At 41.5% G+C, this 27577-nt stretch overlaps 2 protein-coding genes and 1 long non-coding RNA gene across 5 annotated transcripts in view; 1 reads left to right on the top strand and 2 right to left on the bottom strand.

Moving 5' to 3' along the window:
- On the bottom strand, nt 1-22739 carry LRRC63 (leucine rich repeat containing 63). The gene is made up of 9 exons (XM_068929804.1): nt 22406-22739; nt 19474-19612; nt 15269-15976; nt 10777-10896; nt 9954-10120; nt 4659-4757; nt 2922-3058; nt 2394-2477; nt 1-642 (listed from the first exon to the last, which is right to left on the bottom strand). The coding sequence occupies exons 2-9, from the start codon at nt 19559-19561 to the stop codon at nt 483-485; spliced, it is 1563 nt and encodes a 520-aa protein (XP_068785905.1). The 5' UTR covers nt 19562-19612; nt 22406-22739; the 3' UTR covers nt 1-482.
- Nucleotides 22740-22906: 167 nt separating this feature from the next.
- LCP1 (lymphocyte cytosolic protein 1) overlaps nt 22907-27577 on the top strand; it is a 47138-nt gene continuing 42467 nt past the window's right edge. Inside the window, exons 1-2 of one of the 3 annotated variants that reach the window (XM_068929803.1) lie at nt 22946-22968; nt 26495-26561. The gene's annotated coding sequence lies outside the window, so the exon portion shown is untranslated. Of the gene's footprint in view, nt 22969-26494; nt 26562-27577 lie in introns of all 3 variants that reach the window. The other 2 variants (XM_068929802.1, XM_068929801.1) reach the window with 2 other exon arrangements.
- LOC138065577 (uncharacterized) lies at nt 23412-26496 on the bottom strand. Its single transcript, XR_011138609.1, has 2 exons — nt 25699-26496; nt 23412-25111 (listed from the first exon to the last, which is right to left on the bottom strand). It is a non-coding gene; the product is annotated as an uncharacterized lncRNA (long non-coding RNA).

Below are 27577 nucleotides of genomic sequence, written 5' to 3'. Positions count from 1 at the left end.
CACTGACTTCAGTGAATTCACTGATTCTGTGATTCTGTGATTCTGTGAATTGGGGTCCAAAATCTGTTACAGATCCATGGCAAAAATCCTTAATTATACGAATTGTTTGCCTTGGAATAGGCATAGGTACAATGTAAAATGGTTCACTGCTAGTGGTGGAGAAGAGTCTGATAAAAATTTCTTCAGGTATCGCTGGAGGGAACACAGGGTCAGCCTGTAACTTTTTCAGTTTTACATAGGACTGAGTCTGCCTTTCATTTTGATTCAATTATATATTAATTGATATGAAACAGACCACTCGGAGCTGAAAGCACTTTAAGAAAGATAGGGTAAAGTATATACCAAGTCATCCCATCACTGCAGCAGAGCCAAAAGCTGTCCAACAGAACAACATAATGTAAAAGACATCATATTTCTTATTATTTTATCCCATCCCCAGTTCCTCTGCTATAATCCAGATCACTTTCCACAAAGTACTGGAGTCAAGCCTCAGTCTGATACATGAAGTTTCTAAGGCAGGATGATGAGCAGGCATGGAAGTAAAAGGGAAGCCTTCCAAATCTAAATACGTTGCTGTAAAGTTGAATGAGCTGAAGTCCTTTGCCATACCGAGGTCCACTGCAGCAGTCACAGACCGTAAAACTACAATGGAAGAAAAACAAGTCAGAAACTTTGCATCATACTCCTAAGACTATATACACACCCATGGCAGTTCAACTTCTTTACTGACGAATGCAAATTAAAAAATTATCTGGCCTCAAAATGATTATGGTTCTAGGCTGGAGAAGGAGCCTGAACTTCCTCAGCTCTCCTTCAGCACAGGCCTACTCTATTTGAAAAAAGTAATTACTCTAGCCTGAACGCACAGTCTGCATGGCCCAGATGCATCAAAAATAGAAAGACGCAGTGAACTTTAAGGGTGGGGAAAAGGAAGGAGAGAGGAATTCTGCAATTTCCAGAAATGGAGCTGACATCATTTTTGTCTCAGCCATAAGCTTCAGGTCAGTCTCACTGCTGCACAAACTTGCTTGACACTCAGCCAGAACATGAAGCTCCAGCACGCTTTGTCTGGAGGACAGGTGACAGTGTAAAATTCTAGCAGCGTTAAACAGAAGATAGTATTTGCACACAGCATCTGATAAATCTCACTTAAATGTAGCTTTTCACATTCACTCAGATATACTCAAAATCTGAACTGAATATGCCTGCACGGATACACTGCACATTTTATATGTAACAGCACCCCACTGATCAACATTAACTTAATGTGACACAGTGAAGTATGAACTACCACACTACTAATACTTGTAGAATTACTGATTGGGGCAAACTATGCATATTTCTCGCACTCAGCACTCTTGTGGCAGGCAAGGGATCAAGACATATTCTGCATTACTTACTCATCCAGTATGTTTTTAATATCTTCTGAGATGTCTGTGTATCTTTCCCTTAGATTATTTCTGGAGAAGCAAAGGGCAGCCAGATGAGTGAGCTTCTGAGGTTGGTTCTGACTCTTTTCATTCCATAACAAGGGATGTATGAAGTTATTTTCTATTCTGAGACATTTTAGTGGGAGATTTAAAACCCCAGATGGCAAAGCACAGAGCTGGTTCCCTTCAATGTTCAAGAATTCGAGCTGTCTGTAATGTTAAGGACCACCAAACATTTACCAGCTGTTCACACTATATCCTACCTTGATTATGGCTATATAATTTTGTAATTCCCCTTTGATGAACCACTAAACCAAGACACCATATATGTATAAAGAGCTATGTGTTTCTTACAGTACACTTTAAGTACTGAATGCAACTACACATATAGTATTTTTCTGAATATTATTTAAATATGTGGGTTATCTTTAAAGACAGAGCTGGGTGTTTCTAAATGCATTAGACATGTACGTAAAGAACATCAACATTGAGGACAGCAATGAACAACAGTCTCATGTATGAATAATTCCTTTTGTGTAGTTTCTACTGGGTGTTTTCTGTAGAGCTAGGTTTTAATTCTTACCTCACCATTTCACACTGCTTGAAAAGAGCCATAACGTGGTTTAGAGGTTCATTTTCTCTTTTCTCATCATACAAATCAAGTATATGTGCCAATAGATAGTCCAAATGAGAGAATGATCACATTTTGCATGGAAATATTTGACTTACAGCTATCAGGATACTTGTGAATATTGGCTGGCTCTACCCACAGATAATTCTTGTATGCAATTGTCATTCACTGTTTCTGTTAACATGAGCCTCCCACACAGGACAGGATTAAGAAGGGGGAGGAAGAGGGTGCCGTGAATCTTCCCCATGTATTCACTGATATAATTAGGATCAAAATGTGGTCTACAGGATTATGATGCAGAGATCTGTTTTCACTTTATGTTGCTTATATACCTGAGGTTCTTGATGTCATTGGGGATAAAGCTAATATCATTATAAGCAATGTCCAGATGATGGAGACTGTCTAATAAGAACAACCTACAGCAAAATAAAACAGAACAATGAGTTAGAAACACAGATGACAGAGAATCATAGAATAATTTAGGTTGTACAGGACCTCTGGAGGTCATCTGGTCCAACCCTGTAGCTCAAACCATTCTAACTAACTGCAATACAGTGCATAGGTCTTTATTTTTTTACCTAATATGAAAATGTGTCATGGCTTAGCATCTTTTTAGCATCCAAAACCGTGATTCAGCTCTTGCATGAGCTGAAATAACCTCTGGAAGTATCTGTTTCTCCCCGTTCAGTGTAGATGCTGAGCTGGGTGTCTCAATTCAGTACTTAAAGTGAGGGGGATGAAGCTATGTCTCAGCATCCCAAAGTACTCCCAAAGTAAAGTTTATAGTGTAGTTCAGGATAAAAACCCTTGTTTATTCTTAGAAATGCTGCAGTCTCCTCACTTAGCAAAACGTGTCTTACCCAGCTGGAAGTTCTGATAGCAAATTGAAGGAAATGATGAATTTCTTCAGTGACTTCAGTCTGTAAATGTCATTAGGGATCTCTCTGATAGGGTTGTTTCGGAGCACCAGGACTTGTAAGGTTCTAATATTAAGCACCTGAGGAGGGAAGGGAACAGGTAATAGAAAAACCAACAGCTTTTCATCATAAAGCACTTAAAAGTTGTGTTGTAGGTATTCTCCATTTCTGGCATCAGTAAGCTATGCTGGAAGAACTGGAAAATAAATTTTGTAAGATTATCTAGTATAAGTACTGGATATGTAGATTATCGCTAATTATTATGTAAACAGTGTTGCCGTTATATATGAGATATAGTTAACAATCACTTTTTGTATCACTTACAACATTGTGAGTGAGAATTGCAAGCAGGTCTGGTAGTGCTGCTGGGTGCTAAGACCTTCCAGCATGCTCCTTAATAAGTCTTGGTTTTGCTTCTGATGTTGTATCTTAACTTTAACTTTTTGAGTTGAAATTCTCCATTCCTATAATGTCTGCTTCAAAATTTTTAACCACATAAAAGTAAATCATAGAAAAATATTTTGTTTGGTCTGCCTTAAAAAAAGATTCCAAAACCAGTATGATAAATCTTCCTGTTTTTGAGAGGGCTAGTGCAAAGCTTTTCAAACCGTGGATCAAAATCACAAAAGGAGTAGAGAAAGATTTTGAGAGAGAGACTGTTAACTGCTAGAAAAAGCTTAAGTACATTTAAGTTACTCCTCTCTTATGTGGTTGGCTGCATAACGATGGCAAGTCAGAAGTAGGGGGAGGGAAAATCACACTTATGAAGTTTGAGAAGCACTATTTTAACTCTTCATCTCAAGAGCTCCACGCTCTTGAGAAGCCATCTGAAGGTCTAAGCTGGTGCTGATCTGAGAGGGGAGTTGTACTAACAACCTCCAGAATCCCCTTCCAGCCTGCATCACTCTACAACTGTAAGTTGTCAGAGGATGGCCTTTGGCAAGGCAGACACAACCATGGGCCTGAACAGGAGAGACCATGTAACCACGTAGCTACCAGTGTATCAGCAGGCACAGGGGCACGTATGTAACCACTTGGCAATATTCATTAAAACAAGGAGCGGGGAAATGTCCACTGTCTGCTAATATCGACATACCTGCTGGCATCCTCGGGAAAATCAGCCTGAATTTGCCCAAGCTGTAAGTGTTGGAAAACAATATAGTTTGTCATTAAAGCTTTTCTAGATTTTGATAGCTACTCATTCCAGTGATTCTGCCCACACACTAAGCCTAAGCCTGCTCTAATTTGGATGTTCCCAGCAACTGCAGGTCTTAAGCTGCTGTTGCTGACGACACCTTCAGGTCTGAACACCTTAAGTGATTTGGGAAGACTGAGACCGCTGTCCTAGAGGGAGAAGGTGGATAAGGGAATGCCCTTGGGAGCAGGGCCTTCTCCGAGCTTAGAGACAGCAGCCTGGGAGGGTAGCAAAGACGACTTCTATGATTCTTTCTAAATCCCAGAAAACCAAAAAACCAAAAAGGTAAAGAAGTTGAATACTGTAAATTATTTTTTTTCCTTTTGTTTTAAATATCTGTGCTGTGACACAGATATAGTGTGCAGTGTGTTGCATCACTGCTTAAATCGTGACTTTTTGAAAGCTACTTTTTATAACTGAACTGGACAATTTCAGCTTCACATCATTTTTAGTGAAGTCATGGAAAATAAGCAGCACGTACTCACCTCCATAGGAAAGAGGAATAAATTATTGAATGACAAGTTAAGGTTGATCAAAGTGTCCATTAAAGGGGTCAGGTCTGGAAGGTGAAACAGAAAGTAGGCCTAAAAGATACATAAAAAACAGGTCAGCTGCACAAAAAACCTCTCTGTCTTCATTTAAATGCGCAAAAAGTAACATCCTTAAGAACAGCCCCTCGGGACTCACAAATCTATCATTAAACAAAGCCAGAAATACCATAGCCTGATTGCCAAGGATAGAGTCAGATTAGGCAAAGACATGCCTGAAGGCCGTATTAGCAACTCAAAGCCCAGCCCACCTTGCCCTTACCTTGACTGTTCATCAAATCCAAATCATCATGCCTTTCCATCAAATCCAAATAACTGGTTCGCTTTTTCAAGGGTGGACTTTCTGTTTACAGCTGGTAAATGTATCCACTCAGGGAGCAATCCCTGGCCACAGGTATCATGGTACAGACTGGCAAAATGTGCACACTGCCTGGACTTACCTGCTTGAGAGCAGACTGTTTGCCTACATACTGCATAGCCCTTGGCCATGGTTCTCCCCTCTGCTGTAATGCAAAATTATTATTTTGCAAATGTTTGTTTTCAGATCGGAGACTGAAATAATGTGAGGACACTTCCTAAAACCAGTCAGATTGGTGTCTGTATGGTGTGACACAATGGCCTATAGGAGGACAGAGTATGGCAAGTCCTGAAGCAGTCAATGAGTATGGAAAGGGGAGCAGAATCAGGTGCAGTCTTGTCTACGCTGCTTACTAGGTTGAGCCCTTGCGGTGAACCAGCCCCAGCATTACCCTCACATTTTCTTGCAGAGGGAACCATTTTCTCACACCAAGAAAAACTGGGAATGAATGGATATTTATGCAATGCGGATGATCAGGGAACCAACACATAATAGGAGCACGAACACATTGACACAGAAAATCTATGCCTGCAATCACCAAGAGCACCAAGGTTTTCTCTCTCAGTAGTGCCCTTGGTTCAGGCTACTTTCCTAACTGTGTGATGAAGTTAAGTGCTGCAGTTCTGTGGCTGCCCCTGAGCCCTGAGATTTTGGGCTCCCATTTTCTTCTTATCCCACCCTCCAACTTTGTTCAAACTGTACTAGATTTCCCCCTCTGACCTTCCTAAGGTGCAGCAGCCTCTCAAGTCATTCCTAGCTCTGGAATGTACGCATCTTGCAGACAGCTGCAATTTAAAACAGCTCCAGAGTCCAGGCAGTGAAACTCTTTTTTATTTTATTGTTCCTTTACTAAATTCTTTCTTTCTTTCATTTCTAACCTAGGAAATTCTATACAAAGAACTCTGCTAGGGGAACACTACTTCTGCATTATGATGACTCCTTTCAGAAAAATACAATTTTATTATTACACACACAGCCTTAAACTACATAGATTGCGAGATACTATTTAATTACAGTGCCAAATATAGTCTCAAAGACACTATAATATATATAAATCTAATATCTATTTCCTTGTAAGCTAAACTTCATTAGTCATTTTCATGATAGATATACAGTAAAGCATATCTACATAACATCTACTAAATATTAAATTGCCTGTAGTCATGTCAAATCTAAATCTAAGAGTTACAATACAATACAATATTAAAGTTATAATAAATTGTTACACAGACATCAGTAAAGAAGATTATTATAATGAAATTAGACTTAAATACTGCACGGGAATTTAGAATTTGCATAGAATCCTGCAGTCTTGGTTTTGCAAGAAAAATAATGCTTCATCTGAAGATTTCCCAGGGCAATAGTAGATGACTGAATTCAGATTAAAACAGAATTTTCAGTGTTTCAATAAAAAAATACAAAAAATTAAAGTTTTTCTGGAAAAAAAAAAAAAGATTTTTTTTGTAAAAATCTGCAAGGCCTGGGCCTGGGCCTGGGCCAAGGCAGGAGGGCCAGCAGTCAGTAAGCCTGGAGAAGCAGAGCATCTCTGGCTTTCTTCCCTTCTCCAGAGAGTGCTCTGGAGGCAGCAGCTCCTGGGCTCAGGGTACAAGGGGAATGTGTGACTCTTCAGCCACATTCCCCAGTCAGATATTCTTTGACTCATCCAAGGAAAAGATGGTGGGCTGGATGTTTTGGTTTCTAGTCTGACAATGGGGATCACAAAAGCTTAAAAACAGAGCAAATTTGAGGTGGGGTTTCTCTAACAACAACAGCAGACGTAGTCATAAATCACTTAGTTAAAGGATTGCTTTGGCTAGAGCTTGTAATTACATCTTCAAGCACAGAAGCGTGACTTACTGCAGTGCTGCATGAAAACCTGTTTTCATGTCTAACACATTTCTGAGACACTGAAAAATAATTCCCGTTCCCAAAAGACAGTAAAGCCAATAAGATTTAGGATTGTTTTAGACTGGGCAAACTGAAATAACTGGACGACTTAGGAATATTGTGTATTATGATTTAAACTTTTTATGACTCTACATTTCTATTTTACTAAATAATCCAACATTTCAAAGGAGGGGTGCCTTAAACAAATAAAAGATGTGTTTTGCAAAATATAAATAAAGACATTTAAAAAGACAATTGAAGGTGTTAATGAATTTTATAATTCAATTTCACTGGAAAATTTTTGACTGTTTTTTAATGGTGACCAAGAAGTAGGTGGAACACCAGAGTGCATACTCCGAAATGAGGCCTCTTGCCTATTTTCATTTTGCTATTACAGTTCTGCACAGCTCTGGGTATGGATCCTGCAATTCCTTCACACACACATCTTCACCACCATACAGCAAAGCAGCACATAGCTGACCCAGCCTTCTGGAATTTTTGGACACAGTACGTTTCCAGGAACAGAATCCCAGCCTCAGCAAAGCCTAAGGACTCTCAGTTCTTCTATAGATAAAAAGAATGCAATATGACAAATCTTCTTCGCCATTATTGGAGGCTTCAGCAAAGCTTCAGAGATCATTCCATTAGATGATCCACAAAGATATAAGACATGTCAATACTGTGTACTGAAGTGTCTCAGATAGCGGTGAGGAAACTCTAAAAATAACCAAAGTCAGCTTGCTCCAGGAAAGGAAGTAGTGTAACCACACCAGTACAGTGCTGTGCATGGGCTGAGGGCATAGCTTATTAGCTTGTGTGTACTGAGTTGGCTATCCTGCAACGCCAGTCTGTGTCTCTCTGCGTGTTGCTCCTTCTTGCTATTTGGATGCATCAGCACACCCAAGGTTAGCCTGGAGCTCTCTGCAACCTGCCTCAGGTGAATAGGCCCTCATAAGGTAGCAACCATGCTGTGGTATGTAAGTACTTTTAAGTAACTTCAAATAATTTAAGTAGCTAGCCCTGCTTCCTCCTCTCCCGCCCCCCCCCCCCCAAAAAAAAAAAAAAAAGGATGAAGCACAGCAAGGAAGATTGGTCATCAGTGATGACCATGAATCAAGAACTCTTTGGTAGGTGGAAAGACCTGACTGTCTACAAGACTAGTCTTTATCCAGTGAGACCTCTCAAAAAGATAGAAAAATGACAGTAGTGTCAGCAAATAATTCTCTTAATAAACTCTAGGTGAAGCATAGATAGGTTGAATAAAATAGAAGGAGGGGTCATTTGAGGATCTTAGCTCGCAGACGCTGAAGTGCAGAGTAGCTCCATTGACTTGGATGCTTCAGAGATGATTTACACAGTTGAGGAGCTTATATACTGTACACTTTTCAGCAAAGAGAAAAAAGCTCTATAAATACTTTTCTCTATACCAACATAAGGGTATTGTTGGCAAGAAAGTGAAAAGTCAATAATCGTTTTTTATAGTACTCAGAACTCCCAGCACTGTTTGCTCACGATGGTGGTTCTGGAATTTCCATCTCTGTCATTGCCAGTTTCCATTTTGGTGATGCTTTTGCAGAAATGGATAATAAAGTGACATAATCTGTGTGATTTGATAACGAAACTTCTTAAACATATGGTACCAAAGAATCTCACAATAAATAGGAATCAGATGGACAAAGTTTGTACCATATTGCTACCGGTAAACAATGTGGGCTACTTCTTAGCACATCTTACAAACACAGTCATGTGACAGCACAACATTTTCAGATACAGCACAACATTTTCAGATAGAGAGAAGCTCATTGTGAATACTGACATTTCAAAGGTTTTCTAGATGATAGAAAAAGAAAGAAAATCAATAACAGCAATTCTTTCAAGATCACATTAAAAGGGATTAAATACTTAAGGTTAATTTACACAGAGGATTTGCTTAAGACTGAGGTGCGTTTAAAGTACAACGTATCCGGCTGTACAATTTGTATCAAACATATGTATGTATGTATGTATGTATGTATGTATGTATATGCAAATAGATAAAGAATAGAGTTTATATTTTATGAACTAGCTAGTCTTGATCTCAGAAACAAACGACATGGAATTATTCCCAAAATCCCTGATCAATTATTCCCGATCCACCCTCTGACTGGATATATTTATTTTGAGATCCTAATGTCCATTCACCATATCCAGTCCCTATATTCAAGGAGGATTTTGCTTCTCCAGATAGCAACTCCTACTGCAATGAAAGCAGACAGTGGGGTGAAGGCTACAAACCATTTATACAAAAGTGGCTTAGAAAACCATTTCCTTATAATAGCTGGTCAGGACTTGTGTCCTCCAGGAGGGCAGACATGTAAATTCAGGCAGAGTCCCACATGGGAGCTTCCCTTTGGTCGAAGCCTTCTGAGGCTCTTTCAGTTAGGAGACTACAACTGCTGGTCCAGACCCATCAAGGGACAACGTTTAGACTAGCCGGGTAGATTCCCTGAAACCCAAACTTTTAAATCTCTGGCTTCTTAACAAAAGAAAGAAGCACCTTTTCCTACTTTCCAAATCTCACCACACCTATGCATGGTACTACTGTAATTTAGGTTGAATTACAAACACATAGGCAGGAAGAATAATGCTGAGTAAGTGCCATGCAAATTATGCAAGGCGTATCAGAAAATGAGACACTCACAGTAAAAGTACAGAGGAAATAGGGAAAGGAGGCGAGAAGAAAGGAAATAAGAAACAAACAATGGAGAATTTAAGGCAGCAAAACTGCAGAAGAAAAGCATGTAAAATAGCCATTGCTACAGCTACTCTAATGTTAAAAAAAAGTTTAAAATCATTCTAAGCACTTCTTTTCTAATGCAACTGTATAGTAAGTATTTTAAGACCATCTTTATGTGGATGAGGTTATGAAGCCAAAAGATATTTTGAATGAAAGCTACTATTGACTATTAAACACAGCAATATGAGCAATGCATCTTTAAAGGATATACCTGAAGGTTAAGAGCAAACTTCTGATACAATAGGCAACGCAATACTTCTAGCTGGGACCTGGCCATCAATTCCTCCTCTTCATCTTGCTTGCTTACTGTAACCTGGAGACTAGTTTTCCGAACGTCCTCCACATTATTGCCATCAGGGACATCATTAGCCTCTATTACTAAAAAAAGGATGTCAGACATTACAGAATTTCTTAGGGAAAAGTAAATATTAGAAAATAAAAACCGAATGAAAGGTGTTCTGCAAATGTCCTAAATCTAATCCTTCAGATCCTGTTACTATACTCAGACAAAACTCTCACATACTAATCAATTAACTTATGAATATCTGAATAAAAATTGCAGATTCTTTATAAATAATTCCTTTTTTTTTTTTTTGATAGAAGAAGAATAAGACTCCATGTACAGAAAAAAAGGGGCCTAGGAGCCAAGTTGGACTATGGCCTACAGTAATGGCAGTAGTTTGCCTTCCTCCATAATTACATTTTGCAATGGTACAGATTGCAAGGTTTTCATTGTGTTGCAACGTTCTCAACCCAAAAGAGTTCAGCAATGGCTTTCAGGTCTTGGACCTTCAACCTTACCTCACTTCAAATAAATGTTAAGGCAAGACCGGAGATTATTTTTTTATTTTACAATTATATATTTCCACTATTTTGCTAACTCAACAGCATGTAGTGGTTATAGTCCCCTATGTCTACAGGCAGCATGCCGCATTTCTGAGAACCTGATTTCCCACAGTGCCATTTCATGACTGTTGCCCAATGCTGTACACCTAGTTTATCTCACAAAAGTGATATATACCTCTTGTTCCTACCTGTAAAGGGTCCTTCCTCTCTTTTAGATTCAGCTGATGTCAAATAGTGCATAGTATCTGCTTTTTCTTTGTTTTCTTCTGGTGAATCACATTTTCTCATTTTCTCTTCCAAGGCTATTTCTAAAGAGAAGTACAAGATAATAGTGGAAGACATTCTGCACACACAAGAAACAGATACCTTTATACATAACGCTCATATGGCTCAGAATCTTATTGCACAAAAGTCCTGTATATTATTCAACCACAGCAAGAAAGATATCGTAACATAACAGCTTAATTTTAAACCTCTGCTTCTACAGCTTCAAAAAAGACATAGAATCATTGAGTAATTCAGATCGGAAAGGATCTATGGGAGGTCACCTGTTCCAACCCCCTGCTCAAGTCAGGTTGCTCAGGACCTTGTCCTGTTGAGTTCTGAATAACTCCAAGGATGGAAAACCCCATAACCTCTCTGGGCAACCTGTGCCAATGTTGGACCAGCCTCATGGTGAGAAGGTTTTCCTTTATACCTAGTCAGAATTTCCCATGTTCCAACTTGTGTTTGTTGCTGCTGGTCTTATCACTGTGCACCTCTGAGAAGAGTTTGGCTGTAGATGGATGTGGATGGCAGTAGGATCTCCTGTTATCCATCTTTTCTTAAGGCTCAGCTCTCTCGGTCTTTCCTTGTATGTTGTGATCTCTAGTCCCCCCGACAATCTGTCAATATCTGTCTTATACTGGAGACCCCCAAACTGAACACAGTAGTCCACGTGTGGTCTTGCAAGAGCCAAATACTGGATAATAATCACTTCCCTTCACCTGCTGGCCATACTCTTGCTTATATAGCCTGGTATGTGGTTAGTCTTTGCTGCAAGGGCACAATGCTGGCTCATGTTCAAATTGTCATCCCCTCAGCACCCCTTTTCTGCAAAGTCGCTTTCCAGAGGGTTGGCCCACAGTTGTATTGGTGCATGAGGTTATTCTCTCCCAGGACATCCAGGACATCTGGGCCTAAGATTTTGTAGTTTATCATGAAGATGTTCATGCTGTCCACAATCCAGATATGAAATAGTTTCACATAAAAAGCATTCTTGGCTTTAACATTTGAGCTTAAATAATAATATGCTTGTCCAGTACCAGGAGATGAACAAATATATTACTTAACAGCTGTGTACACTGAACTTACTGGTTCCCTTAGTCAGCCTCAGGTATCTCTTTTCTCTCAGCCATAATCACCACATCTCCATCTCTAGTGTGAGCAACCCGTATACAGCCTCAGCACTGGCCACAGTGAACAGCTATGAGTTTCTGTGCTGAGAACAGAACTGCAATGGTTTGCTGCTTTTTACACAGTTCTGCAGTTGATCATGGGTACGTAACATAAAGTGTTAGCCAGCAAATGACAATGCAAAATTATATTTTACTGTAAAAGGCCCAAAAGTAGCTATCTATTTTGTGCTTGATTCATTCCACCCATCTTGGATGTCTACCTTGAGATAGGAAAAAATGCCCTCTGGAAGTTTCTGTCCCTCTCTTCACAGGTTAGGGAAGAAACATGCATTACTAGTTGTGAATAAGTGATTAACTTCAGGGAGTTGAAGTTAGGTGAGATGATTTCCCTGTTCTGAGGTTTCAGTTAGATCTGATGGAGTCTGCCTCGCTGTCATTGAACGCAACAGTGGTTTGCTAACGTCACAGAATTTTTTAAAAACAATTTTGGGCCACATCCAGAGACTGGAAAAAGAAAGGATGCACCTGCCAGAGAAACACAGGGAGAAGGGGACACTACAGCATCTGCTACTCCCAACTCTGATGAACTCCCTGAAGGGGACAGGAGAGGCTGAGACAGGGCCTCAGGAAATGCTTTGGTCTATTACAGTTTTCCTCTTTCAATGTTACTGAAAAGAAACACATCAAAATATCCCTCTAAGAAAATACCTTTTCAGGGGGGATGAAACTTCCACATGTTCTCATCCACTTCCCACAAACCACCTTTCTAGCCCTTAATGACAGAGCAGCTGTTTTCCTACCCATGCAAAGGGTTTGGATGAGTGGTGTGGTCAAATTACACAGAGTCTGCAGAAAAGCCTGTGGCAACCTTACAGTGCTGCTTTTAGCCTTTCACAGGTTTGGGTAAACTGGATACAAGTAGGAACATGAACCCTACAGCAAGGTGTCCACCTCTGCATTTCATCAGAAAATCTGAACGTTTACTTTCTCTTCTGATAGGCAGCACATACCTCACACTCTGAACGCAGCACAATGGAGTTCTTCCCAGTGGAGTGGCTGCACTACAGAACCACACTTTACCAATGAGAACCGCCACAGAATCACATCCTCTGTGCCAAAGTGATGGAGAAAGCACACACAAAACTAAAATGTGACAAATAGTTGAGATCGTGCATTTTCACTTTTCACATCATTACCACACAGCACAGTCCCACTTCCACCATGTGAATGATTTCTAGTGGAGGTGCAGAAATAACTGGGTGCCTGCTTCCAGACCAACACCACAGAGGGATGAGGCAAACACTTTTCTCCATGAGTTACAGAGTTACCTGCTAGCCAGTAGTGGAGAACTGATACCTAAGAATTCTACATTTAAGACCTGGCTCTCAGAAAGGGAAGGGATTGACTTCATGCTAGGTAATCAGAAAATGTGAGATTTTGGGAGCACCTCCATGCCCCTAAATCCAGGTGTGCAACTCAGCTTCACTGTTAATGCATTTCGGGGCAGGACCCATGGAAGTCCTTCCTCTACTATTGTTGCGCTGTTTCTACTGGAAGGAAACCTGGCTGCAGGTTGCACTGGTTGAGAAAGCTGTGGTGTGCTACAGGTAGTCCCCTGGGAAGGCAGGACTGTGGAGGGTCTCTGTGGAGTTCACCGCTCTTCCTCCAGCTCAGGTACAGCCTCTAAGGTTGTAATTTCATGCTACAAAATGATCAGGAGCAATATCAGCTTACAGAACACCGGACTGCTTGCTCCTCCCACTGCATTCCTCCTCCCTCCCAGGTTGTGTTAGCCTAACTGTTTTGGGGGTATTATTGATATCTCTAGACTAGGACACTGGTCTGTCCTGAAGAAAATCCTGTAAAAATAAATATAGCCTTTTTTTTTTAAAGCTAGATAAATGTCTTGATCTTGTTTGCAGCATGGCTACGTAAACACTGGTTTCAGAATGACTGAAGACGTAGATGGTGTATGGTTGTGCAGGGGAAAGAGTAAGATGCCAGTATTATCTTTAAACCTGTACGACATGAAAAGCAACATAAGGCACGAGACACACTTGATGTGCTCCGTGTTTGAAGCCTGGGCTTACAGAGACTTGATATAAGCTAATTCTCTCTGAACATATTTTTGTCACCAAAGTGCAAGCAGGTTTGCTTCGGCACCAGAAGCCTTCTGCTACTGAAGAGCTATGTTACTCTATAGAGCAAATACTACTGGTCTGCAGCCTAGGAATCAGGTTAGGATCCCAATGTGGTCAAAAGACTGGGCTCAGCCTGCTCTGATTCCTTACAAAAAAGGAACAAAAGATATGAAAACATCCAATGAAGGGGTAAAAGAACAATGAAATTTTTTTTTTGTTTCTTTTTTAAAGAACCCTCTTATTACTTCTGTATTGACACATTTTTCATCAAACATCACAAAAAATCAAATAATATCTCAAGCTTATATTCTCTGGTCAAGCTTTTGCCATTTCATTTAGATTTTTACTAAACAGAAGTTCCTATTAAAACTGAAAGAGAGAACACAGTCCCTATTACCTAGCTGCTGGATCACATTTCTACCAACACATCCTGACATACCTAAGTGAAAAAAGGGGAAAATATGATTCTGTATTGTCTGTTTGCCTGAGAGCTTTGGAATTTGACTGCAGGGCATTTGCCTAGCTTATCCCCACAAGACATCTGCTCAGTACTTCAGCCTTGAAAGAAGAAAGAAATTTTGGGCCTGGACCTATAAAGCGTTAGCTTAATGGGAGCAGCGTGTAGAATCACCTATCTATCTGAATAATTATCAGTGATGTAAGATCTAGGATTTTGTAGGATGTAAGGTAGTAACAGATCTGAAAAAAATCAATATAATCACATTTTTTCCTCATTTTGGACTCAATTAGTGGGCTATGCACAATACAGGGAGACTAGACCAAAGACCTCTAAAAGTGTTAGGATTACCTTCCTAAATCCTGGTGATAGATTGGGCCACAATTTTCAGTCTCATGGCGTGGGACTTTTAGCATTCCCCTTGTATACCATTGACTATAGTAAAGTTATCCACATTTAAACTATCATTTGTTGTTATCTTAATACACAAAATAAAGTTTGCTATTACTAGCTATAATTTTGAACTGTGTATTCCTCAAGTAATGAGGACAAATTCTAATACCCAGACAAACATAACAACAGGAGTGTTTTCTCCCTGCAAGGCATGCTCAGGAAAGGCTTTCAGTAAAAGAATGTACCAAAAAAAAAAAACCAACAAGAAAAGTATATGCTTAATATTAATTACCTAGGATCTTCTGTTGCTCAGACTTTCTTGTTGAAACTAGTGGTAAATCAGTACTGGACAATACCACTCCATTAACTTCGGTCTGTGAGCTCCTCCTTTCTGTCATTAATTGTCTGCTGAGTACTTCGCAGTTACAGTGGGAAATAACTGGCTTTTTGAGTGTTGTCTTCAAAGGCAGAGGGCGAGAAGATGAAACAGCAGCAAAACTTTCCAATGTAAATAGAGGAGGAGTGAAATGGGCAGGGGCAGTCCTCTGTAATTCTGGGTGCTTCATACGAAAGAATCTATAATTTTTGCGAAATGGGAAGCTATCGGGCCCACTAGGATTTTTAGTAATAATAAAATCTCTCCTAGGAGTAGGCACAGAAAAGATGTTTTGCACATTGCTTTGGACTGGCATTTGGCTGCTTGAGCAGACTGGAATAATTTCATATTGGTCAACTTCGCTTGCAGTAATGCCTGGTAAAGACCAACATGCAGAATCACTGTTCTTATGGCCTAGACATGGCAAATATCTATAACCTTTCTGCTCCACTTTTTGTATTGGGAAAATTTGCACCGGACTGTGGGAAATCTGATCATTGCTGAGGTAAGCATCTGTCTGCTTGTCTTGACCTTGAGAACTGAAATAACTGCTAGAAACTGTTTTTCCATTTTCATCATTCGTACTCTTTATCACTGTAGTTTGGTACTGTCCAACAATCCTGCCTGGTGAAGACAAGTGAAAAAAAGCAACTTTTACAAAGAGGCACACTCAGGCATCCTTTCTGAGGAAAAGTTTATGTGACAAATTCTCCATGCCCCACGCTCCATGCCCCTCTGCCTCCTTGTTCAGAGGAAATGCACAAACAATTAAGATTAAGCACCCCGGCACTACCTTATCACAAAATACGTTTTTTTTTTTTTTTCTAACATGAATGGAATTCACCTAAACACTGTATCAAATGATGTGTAGTATGCAACAGCAGAGTTACATACCAGGCGGGATGGAAAGAGCAGGTTTTCGGATGTATGTTTTGAGGTCCTGTTTAGGGAGCCTGGGTCTGTTCTGCTAAGTGCTACATGACAATGCAATAAAATCTCTGACCTGAGAAGTAAATGGGGCTCTTTTCATGAAAACATTGCTCTGTATGCTCCACAGAGCTCCCTATACCACCTAAACCCCAGGCTAGCCCTATTAAAAGGGAAAGGAACAACTATTCAAAAAACTTCCATATCAAAAAACCACCACAGAGTGGACTTGTTTTAAGTAGGATGATACAAGTCAGGTCAGTTGTGGTAAGACTGTGAAAGGAAAATGGGAATCAACCTCTGGAAATCTCAACAGGGACTGCAGGATCTTTTCCAACCTGTAGGCAGCTTTACACAATTTATTAGGGCTGTGCAGATGCACTTCTACCAGCACAAGGTCTGGAATCATCCTTACACTGTTAGGCACCCAGATGAAGCACCAGGGTCAAAAGCCTGTTGGCTCCTGGGTCCTTAATACAACAGCATACACAATTCCTCACTTAGGAAGCAGGGAAGGACCTCCCAGAGCATGAACCAGATCTTCAGCAAGCTAAACGGCTCACTGGAATTGCTCAACGCTCTTCACTGATTCCTGAGAGGCTGAGAAACCCTATTTGCTTAACTTACCTCAATTCTGGTGGTGGAATGGTGCTGAGCCCTTGTGTCTCACACCACTGAGGCAGAGGTTCATTTCTTACTCTCCACATAAGACATGGACTGTGATACAGGGGCCATCCCCATGGACCTCATTCTGGGGGTCCACTGGTTTCTTGGCTTGTCCCTGATTTCCAAACAGTACTGCACCCAGCAGTCATCTAGTGCTGAACATTTTTATTAACAAAGAAATATTCACCAAATATCCTTCATTCAGCCTGCGCAGTTCCACAGGCTTGGTTCCTTTTGCTAGTGGGAGACTCATTTCAGGAACAATGCTGAGGGAAGAAGTCACCCTCCATAGCTCTCTGCTACAGCTCAGCTCTCTAAGCAGGAACCGTTCCCTTATCTCCCTTATTTTCTTGCCCTTCGCTACAGGTGAGTGAAAGCCCCCTGCTGGACACAGTCTACCACAACATCTCCCTGAAATGTCTGCAGCCTTTTCAGTCAACGGCTTAACCCTGTTACGTCCTCACTTTTTACAGTCCCCTGCAGGAGAAAAGACACTTGTTAGGCCACTCCACTGAAAGACTCATTATCTTTTTTTCTTAGCTCAGGATTCCTTGGCCTCAAATCTCAGTCTCACACTTCCTGAAGCACAAAACAATTCCATCCACCAAGATGATCAAATTACCATTACTGAAGAGCTGGTTTCTGATCAATGGTCATGCTGCTGTATAAATATCTATCAATCAGGTGTAGGGATTACATTTGGTGATGGGAGAAATGATCCTTGAACAAAGGTTATTGCACAGCTCTTGGATTCTTGTCAGAGGTACTATATAAATCTGCAAGCTATAAATAGCATCCATCACTAATCATATGTTCCACTACAAGGAGAGCCATCACAACAGAACTTTCTTTCAGGATAAAAGGTTTAAAAATGGGTTAAATCACTGAAGCACAGCTCTGCTAGTAAGCCAGAAATATTTAGATCTGTTCGGACAGTGCCAGACTGGAAACGCATTGCACAGAAATAGATGGAAAGTTTTACCAGCCTTTTAAAATAATCTCCAGAAGGAGATAATAATATCGAGGGGTCAATAATTATATCTTTTCAACCTTACTTCCCTAGCTGAATTTTCCTATTTTTTTTTGATATCATTACAAAGGTATTACTGTTAATACATTATCATTATCATTGTTTCTTTTAAAGTTAATTACATATTTGTAATAAATACAGTGTGACAGTACTCTATCACAGAATCAAAATAATTAATATTGAAAAATGTCAAATTAGTCATAATTTAGTCCAAACATCATAGATTTTTTTTTCTGTTGGTTTGCCTTAACAATTATGTAAAGAATTAGCAGTTTTAGCTGTTTGCCTACTCTTACAGAATTACGGAAGCTAGAAGGAAAAGAACAAGGTTGCTTCGGTCTCTTTTTTTGCACATTTTGTAGGGACAGTATTGCTCTTTCACGTTACCACTTTATTCTGATATGCTGACCAGTGAATAAATATTGAAAAATTTCTGTATGTTATGCTCCTACAGTGGATCCTGCAGCCTCACAGTCTTGACTGAAGTCAGTGAACCTGTTCAGACATCAGAGTCCTGTAAAGACTGGGTTTCAGGATTGGTGCCTATTTTCCAGTTTAATTCTTGATCACTTAAGTTTAAAATTTTCTGGTTATAGATTGTGCTACTGGTTTTTAGTCTTATTTTTAAAGATTCATGCTTAAATGTTTAATCAATTGCTACTTTATATAAACTGGAAAGAGCTTTTCATTCATATGCACACAAAATGTCTATTTATTTTTGAACCATATTACACTGCAAGTTCTTTGTTTTTAATTAGAATTCCCTGATGCCTTTAAAATAAATATCTATTTATATGGATGTGTACTTTGTGAAGAGAAGAACCATCCCCAAGAACCTCATTTTTTTCATTTTCTCTGAATCAAAATCGTATATCACGTCCCTTTTGATTTGACTTCATCTGATCTAATTTTGCTTACACTTTCAGTTTTTCATGTTATCTCTTATACCTTTGGGTGAGCTACAGGGAATGATTCTGCTGTCCAGTGGGTAGTGTTCAACTCTCACAGGTAGAAGACCCAAGTTCCAGCACCTGTCCTAATTACTATTCCATTATTTTACATTGAAGTGGAACTGCCTCCCAGAGGAATACAGGTAGGGTTCATATTCCAGCTCTATTCGCACTGCTTTGCAGTAGCAGCTTACAACACTGGCTGGCAAAGATTATTTAGATTAATCGTTTGCTGAATAGCAATTACAAACGGACGCTTTTACAGCACATTTTGTGCTAGGCTGACAGGCTTGTGTCAACTCAGATTAGTATTACTGCACTGCACATTAGTATGTGAAGCCAGTTCTGTATCCCTCATACTGCGCTACCCAGGAGCTCCAGCGTAGAATTAGTTGACTGGAGCCAACTAGTTGTGAGTATCCTCTCTGCACTCACTGATTATTTACAGATTAATCAAGCGCTCCCAATCCATCTTGTTCTATGTTAATTTTAGAGAGCGCATAGAATTTTAAACTATGCACTACAAGGGCTGTCTTTGTGCAATTTACCTTTGCCAACCTTCTCCCCTGGTGCAGACAGCTTAGATGGCTGCTTAGGAGGCAGTGGTCTACGAAGTAATTTTGGGTGCTCAACCATTTTCTGCTTTGGCTTTGCTTCTGCTGGATAACTGAATAGACGTCAAAAATCCTGGAAAATCTGACAACAAAGCAAAACAGAAGAAATCGCCATCGCTGGTTTAATGTGCTGCACTATAAATGTCTGCCCAGATAAACTGGGTGATAAAAAACATAAAACAGCCAAGTGGCCAAAAGGACATTTGTTCTCTCAGTGACTGATTTAATAGTTTTTCTAATTATCATTAGTGTTTCTGGAAATAAATCACTGATGTTATTAAAAAAAAAAGTAAAAGAGCTATTCTGTTAACTTTGTTATGCTTGCATTAAAAAATGATTGTTAGTATTTCTGTCATAAGAGGTGAGACAACTGTGGTTTCTCATCTCTGAGGCAAATGAGGAACAGTAAAACAGAGAAATATCCTATGTCTAGCAGTTTGAGAACTCCTGGAAACAGTATTCTGTTGAATAAACAGATTTAGTAAGGGCAACAGTCAATACTTTTACCCTGGTTAAACAAACAAAAAAAAAGCTGAGTCTGCATATAGCATATTTATATTTCTTTCTGGCTTCCTATTAGCTTTTGGATGGATACAACGATCCCGATTTCTGTTAAAGAGCCCACCCGCCCAGCCTTTGGTTTGGAAATCCTCTTATTAGTATTCAAGGTTAGCATGTCTGATTCTCAGTAATTTTCCAGATTAAGTATATTCCAAATTGCAGGGTTTGGGGTTTCATTCGCGTAATAACACTTAAGAAATTACATAAAATAAAGACTCTGTCCTGAAGAACTTAAAATCAGAAGAAAAGTTAGAAGACTAACCAATGATGAAGGTGACTTTGGACAGAAGCTAGAAGTCCATACAACAGGTCACAGGAAGACTTACTAAGATTAAGAAAATTGTTATATATAACTAGAAGCAAGAGGATTTCTCTACTCAAACAATGCTTTCAGTAATTTAATTGGAAAGTGGAGCAACTTGAGACTTTAATCTTGTCCACGCACAGCGTTGCACTGATTTAAATGAAGTGTAACATTACACAAGTTTGTCCAAATTGGCACAATCTCTGTGGATGAGCCAGTTTTCAAGCGGAATATGGAATTTTAAAAATACGTCTGCACTGTGTGGAATCAAATATGAGCTCCCTGTGTGATACTGTGATGAAGAGAGTGAACATAATTCTTAAATGTGTAAGTGGGACTGATTTCAGATTTGACACTTAGCTTATAGACTTGAATAACAGTTAAACATGGAGATGGAGAGAGGAAGAAATAGGGGGAGTTTGAAAAGGGAGACTGGAGTTCAATTTTAGCCATGTTGAGTTTGCACATGGTCATCATAACAAGATGAGCTACCACTACATAAGTGACTGGCATTTGGCATGATGCGTAACATTAACCAGAGGCTCAGGACAGAAGCCTTGCAATAACATGGAGGCACAGGAGAAGGAATCTAATTAAAAAAAAAAAAAGCTGCAGGACTCATCATAAAACCAAAGAAAATGAATTTCAATGACAGGTGCACAACACTATAGCTATATCTGGGCTTCCTGGTGGCGCAGTGCATCTTTGCATCCTAGTCGTTCACTCTTCAGGAGAAAGGCTGTGTTGGATGGCACCTGGCACATGGATCATAGGATAGTAATTTATGATAACTCAGGTTGGAAGTGATCTCAGGAGGTCTGTAATCCAACCTCCTGCTCACAGGAAATCAACTATGAGTTCTGAGCAGATTGCTCAGAGCTTTACGCAGTCTGATATTGAAAATCTCCAAGGATGGAGACTCCACAGCCCCTGTGGGTGACCTCTCCCCATGCAGAGGCAGCACTGTGAGCCTCTTCTAACACTGATGTAAAATCAGGACATAGTTAGGGTGCACATCAGGTTAGGGGCACATATTTAAACACAGGATATGTTCTTGGTCTCTCATTTATAAGTAGCCTGTGTTGAAACCGGCTGAGAGATCACAAAGTGTGAGAAATGTCCTAAGACTGTATAAGAGGAAATTTTCAGTGCTTTGAAGAGCACTGCCTACAAATTACCAGGGGCAGAACAGACTGGAAAGAAATGGAGGCCTAGGATGAAACCGGAGTGAAAGAGCTATTGAGACTGAGTGTAAACAACACATTCAATCAGCTTAGAGAGAGAGCAAATGGGGCAATAATGGCAGAAGCAAGGAGTCGCAAATGGTATTGTCTTTCTGTCCACCTGTTTTTAATGGGAAAGATCAAAACATAACCTGTGTTGTGAGGTGAAATGCGCAGGAGGGGAAAGCACCAGAAGAAACCCTGAATTTATGGAGATGAGCCAGGTGGGGAAGAAGGAGACTGGGTGGGGGCCCTGGGGCAAATGACAGGCAGGCCAAAAAAACCCAGTGTTTTTAACAGGGAAAGAGTTGTTTAAGCTGTTGGAGACCCGAAGGAAAAAAGCAAGCCAAACGGAGAGAGAAGATGGTTTTCTCATGAGATAAAACTGACATGATTATAGTTGGTGAGATTCTAGAGAAAAAAAAGTGAAAGCAGAAGCAGGAATAGTAAAGACTGTGGCCATTAAAAAACAGCTATGGTCACAACTGCTGTAGGTTTAATTCGGTTCGAGAAAGAGGACAGTTCAGCCAACAAGACGACAGCACCGAAGAAGGAAGGAAGCAAAACAGCAGTGGAGGAATTCAGCCTGGTGACTATGCAGGAAGAGAAGCAAAGGATGCAGGAGCAATGGGAGGAGATGTGCGGGGCTAAACCCCGCCAGGCAGAGACCCTGCAGTGGCGGAAGAGCAAAGTCAAAGGCAGAAGAGAGGTGGAGGCGGGGGGGAGGAAACGATTCAGGACAAACGAAGAGAGGAGAGGGAGAGCCCGACAGGGAGACCTGAGGCGTCATTCTGCTCTAACTATAGCCAAATATGAGAAACGTTCTGCTATCAAAAATAGGTTAACACTGATCAGGAAAAAAAAAAAAAAGCATCTGTTCTGCGTCTCCACTTAGATCTACTTTGAACTGCGATAACCACACGCCGCCGCCCGACGCGCGGGCTCTGAGGCGCCGCCGCCTGCCGCGACAATTCACTTCTCTCCCTCCGCCACGGTCGCGCCGACCCCCCTCAGGCACCGGACTCGACGGAGGAGGGCCAGGAGTCCCCCGCCTCGCCCCGCGGGGTCCCTGCCGAGGCCGGGCAGCCCCGAGGAGGGCAGGGCAGGCCGGGGTGCCCCGCTCCCCCCTTGCCGAGCCCCCGCGGGGGTCGCCAGCCCCCGGGCGACCGTTGGAGGCGGCGCGCGGCGGTTGGGCGCGCGGGGCGGGGCGGGGCGGTGGCGGAGCCGCCCGGCTCGGCCCGGCCCGGCCCCGCTGGCAGCGGGCGGAGGGGAGGGGAGGGGGGGCGCTGCGGCAGCGGCGGGGGGGAGCCGGCATCGCCTTTGCAACGTGAGTCCTCGCCGGTAATTTACTCCAGCATCGCCGCTTTCTTAATTTTATTTTATAATTATTTCCCCCCTCCGCCCACTCACCCGCCGCCGGGGAGCGTGCGGACGGGACGGGATGGGGGTGCCGGGGGTCGGCGCGGCGGCTCTTCACGCGCGGGGGCGGCGGTTGGCGGGGCGGGGGGGGGGGAGAGCCGAGCCGCGCCGGTTGGTGCGGGGACGGAGCCGGTGGCGCAGTCCGCGTTGGGGCGGGCGGGCGGCGGCGGCTGAGGCCGGGCAGCAGGAGCCGCGCCGGGCCGTAGAGGGACTGGGAAGGGGGGTCCGGCCAGGAGACGCATCCTACGTCTGTCTGCCCGGGCTGCCTGTGGTGACGGCTGAGCAGTCCGTGTCTGTGCCTGTGCAAACGGTGACCGACCACCCACCCACCATCATTTTCGGTGTGAGAAACTGCTCGCTCGGTAGATGAGTCTTAGTATTTATTTTTTAAACTCCTTCTTGCCCACAGGGTCCCGCTACGGACAGCTTCTTTATATCAGAAATAGTTTTAAGAATTGCTGAAGGTCATTTCCTTTGACTCATTATGGAAATGAAGACGCCGTTTTGCATGTTGCAGATGACTCTGCTGTTTGCCCCTTGTCTGCAAGGTTAACGTTTTCCGACTAGATTGGCATCAAATCAATTCCCCTGCCTTGCCTCTGCTTCTGCTCTCCCCTTGTACCCGTTCAGCTGCCTAAAGGTTAATGGTTGGAATAGGATGAGGGAAAAAACCTGATATCTCTGTACGAAAGAAACTATGTGTATGGAGTCAAAGGTATGGCCGCAAAGTGTGTAACGGATGCCAGAGGGGAATTATTTATGTGACCCGTCAACGCATTCAAATTTTTTATACAATCATTGTTCAGGATTCAGTACTTTGCTTGGGTGCTGCTGATTTTATCATTTGCTTTTGTGCTTGGTGGTATCAGTTTCGAAGCAAAGCGTCGTGCCTAAGGAACGCTTCTTACACGCACGCCATGCGAAAGCACGAATGCTCCCGCGTTCGACTGTGCACCCCTGTGGGCAGGTCCCTTCGGTATCACTATATTCTTGCAGTACTGCCGGTGGCATCTCGGCTGACATGCGGAGTGGGCCAGCTGGGGAGAGTGGTTAGAGGGCACCCTGCCACCTGCCCTATCGCTGGCCAGGCTCCTTCTGGTGGGAAAAGGGCAAAGGGGGTGGTTCATCCCTACATCTGTGGTCCTAGTAGGGAGTTAGGATGTTGCGGGCATGAGCATCCAGAGCTGGGAGCGTGGAGGTGCTCCGAGTCCCCTGGCTTAGGTGCAGGCATATGCGTGGAGATGATATCCTGATGAGGGCCTTCACCAGTGTCCTCTTAAACTTTTTGAATATGTTCGTATTGTTGACAGCTAACTACTGGGTGGCAGTCTTTCCTCTGAGGTAAATGTGGAATGTTGGGACTGCCAGTAGGTCTAATCCAACAAGCTCTTACCAAGATTTGTAATTTTTCTTCACCTTAGCACTGAACTCAGCAAGATTAGTAGTTTCAACAGCGTGTAGGAGGCCAAGTGTTCGGCAGGTGAGACAGGTTTGGGTAAAGCAGATTATTGTACTACCTTTGGGGTTGACAAGCTTACATCTGCCAGGTACCACTCTTGGCTGGGGCAGTAGAGGCAAATCCTTCCTGGCAATGCCTTCTCCTGGCTCTCTGTTGGGCTGTTGCTTGAAAAGACAGATCAAGGTCCATCTTCTTTGTTTCAGCATAAAAGACACGGATGAAGTTTTGTTTAAAACCTCACCTCACTAGAAGGCTTTGTGTGAATTTTCCCTGGTGTGGAGGGAGCTTATTTCCATTTCGTGTTCCAGATCTTTTCCGTGACAGTGGCAGTGACAGAGGCTGCGGCAGCAGCACTCTGGTCCCAGCAGTCTGGTTGAGTGTTTAGCGTAGCAAGGCACGTGGGAGGCTCTGTGGTCTGGATTCACAGAAGGAATTGGCAACGAGCACCTTGGGCAATCTGTCTCGGGTGACTGGCTGGACAGTGCTTCCATTAGCTGATCCGAAGAGATGCTTCCAAAATTATCCCCGTATTCTTTTAATGATCGATGAGAAGCATAATTGTGAGTGAAAAGGTCAGCAGTAGCAATAGCCCAGTGATGGATTGTGCTGTAAATGTTATTCCTGAGTTAGAAAACAAAATGGAAATCCCTTTCTCACCCCACTGTGTCTCACAGTGGTTCCTCGCTATTAATACTTTCTCTCTCCCACTCCACCGCTGTCTTTTTGACACATCTGCAATTCCTGAATTTTCCTCTGTGCAACGCACACTTAAGATAGCCCTTGCTCTACTAAAAGTACCGTTACTAAAAAGTAAGGCCTCATATAACACATACTCTGGTCATCCATGCAAAATCAGAGAAAAGCAGGAATCATAGGCTGGGCTCTGCTGGGAGCATGCTCTGGGAGATCAAGAGGAGGGTCTCACATGAACTTCTACCCCTCTGCATGCATACATGTGACCTGTACTGTTGCTGAATAACAGGGTTTTTTTTTTTCAGATAACCTGCAGATTTTTCTCATGACGATACAGTAATTTAGCAGAAAGTATATTCTTTTCCTTTCTATTAGAGAATCCACAGTTCACTTTTAAGGGCTGGATAAAATAGGTAGCAATCAGAATGGTGCGAGTTACTAAAACGATCTAACTTTATTTGAGAAGAAGCTAGAAGCCTGTTGTTAGTCATCGTACTGACCTTCAGAATTGGAGAGGTAGGGAGCACAACTGAAAAGTCCACAAATCAGTAGCAGCATCGCAAGGTGGACCTGAAGGATGAATTTCTAAATTGTTGATGTACATTTCAAAGGAGACATCTCCTTCTTCTCTAGTATTTGGCTTTTCTTGGGCTCTCCCTCTGTCGTCAGTGGGAGAGACCCTTTGGAGGTGTCGGAAGCAGAGCACCAACCCCACCAGCTCTCAGGTGGCTCAGTGGGAGGCCTGAAGTTGGTCCTGGCGGATGCAGGCTTAGGAGCTTGAGTGAAGTGCAAAATATTAGGGAGGACAATACTCTCAGTGTAAACTTCTGCAATCTGTAGGCTTCCTCTTTCCTGTCCTGACCTATCTAGTAATCGGCTGACCCCAGTGCATTCAGTTTCTTCGGCCGTATGGGGAGACAGCTAGTCCATTTAATTAGCATTTTGAAAAAAGCCATGTTATGCTTTAATCTGCTTTGTCCATATGTAATGTTCTCTTACTGTGATCATCCTTACACTTCTTTTTCATGCCTTTATTCTGAATGCAATATTTAACATTATTCCTTAGTTAATATTTTCCTAGCTTAAAATTGATTTAGCATTGTTCCTTTTCATCATTGAACCTTCAATATTTAGTCTTCCTTTTCTATTGTGATATTTTATCACTTAGTTATTAGATTTTGAATGTGCACCCTTGACAGTTACTGTTTCAGAAAGTCACTGAAGTAGTTTTGTAGTTTCCGTTCTGCAAACAAAATCTTAGAAGAAGGTCAACATGTTTCATCTTGTCCTTGCAAGCCCTTATTCTACAGAAAGTCAACTGCTTTGGCTGGGAACACTCATATATATGAGGCTAAGTAAGCAGGTATGCTTCTGTGTCAGAGACGTTTTCTTTCTCGTAGCATTGAATTTTAATGTAACTCGTTGAGTGCGCAACTGGAGAAAATGAACTCTGGAAGTCCCTTGAACTCCAGAGATCCCTTCCAACCAACATACCCATGATTCTTTATTTTGAGCCTGTTTAAACTGGGTAACATAGGATGGCAAATCACGGCTAAAACTAGTGTCAAAGTGTTTGGAACAGATTAACTGCTGCCATTGTGGTATAAACGCTTTCATATAAACCTTAAATCAATGAGTCCAAGAGTTTTTGTAAAAGGAGGTCAGTATCATTTTCCACAGTTGATTTCCCCAAAGATAAAGCAGTGGAAAACTCAAGTAAATTTTTTTTTTTTCAGACATTTGAATATTTTGTAAAATCTTTTTTCCTCCTGTAAGCACAAATAGCTGTATTTCTTATCAAAGTGGAGTTTCTTCCATTATTACAGTTCCTGTCACCTTGCTGTTATGTTGTCTAACCTTGAAATGAAAGCAGTTTTGTTAACATCTTACAAGTGCCTATTGCCATGTTGGGGATGAATTGCCTATCCCCATCGTTGGCACAAAAAAAAAACAAACACAGGAAAAGTTTCATTTTCTTATGTGTACTGGTAAAAGAGGACCAGAGTGCTGAGTAAAATTGAAATTGAATGACATTATTTTGGATTTAGGAAAGGATATAATCTGAAAAAAAAGGAAGGCAGAGTTCCTGCTTTTTATTTTTTTAATATTCCATAATAGTTTTATATAGTTGTCGTGTTAAATAACGGAGGGAAAATGCAAAACCGACTAAGTATCTATTCTTAAGCAGAAGTCCCAAGTTGAATCACTGAAGACATCTGCCTAAAAATAGAATCTTTACAAAAAAATTATTTGTTTTACAATTATGAAAACATGCATGAGAGCATTCTCTAATTTTTATATAAATAGAAGCTTCTGAATGATTGACTCTAAGAAGCCATCAATATAGTTTACCCTCTATTGCTTATGGGAAGAACTTGA

Source organism: Struthio camelus, chromosome 1 (assembly GCF_040807025.1).
Source record: "Struthio camelus isolate bStrCam1 chromosome 1, bStrCam1.hap1, whole genome shotgun sequence".
Lineage (NCBI taxonomy): Eukaryota > Metazoa > Chordata > Aves > Struthioniformes > Struthionidae > Struthio > Struthio camelus.
Note: the sequence above shows the minus strand (reverse complement) of the source record. Positions and strands in the feature narration are given on the sequence as shown.

Bases quoted from the DNA above. Each gene is read 5' to 3' on its own strand.
- LRRC63 (XM_068929804.1), bottom strand. From the start codon at position 19,561: ATGGTTGAGCACCCAAAATTACTTCGTAGACCACTGCCTCCTAAGCAG. The intron at 4,758-9,953 runs GTATATCCTTTA...TGTATCTTTTAG, and splicing joins AGTTTGCTCTTAACCTTCAG to GCCTACTTTCTGTTTCACCT. The intron at 3,059-4,658 runs GTGAGTACGTGC...TTCCCTCCTCAG, and splicing joins TATTCCTCTTTCCTATGGAG to GTGCTTAATATTAGAACCTT.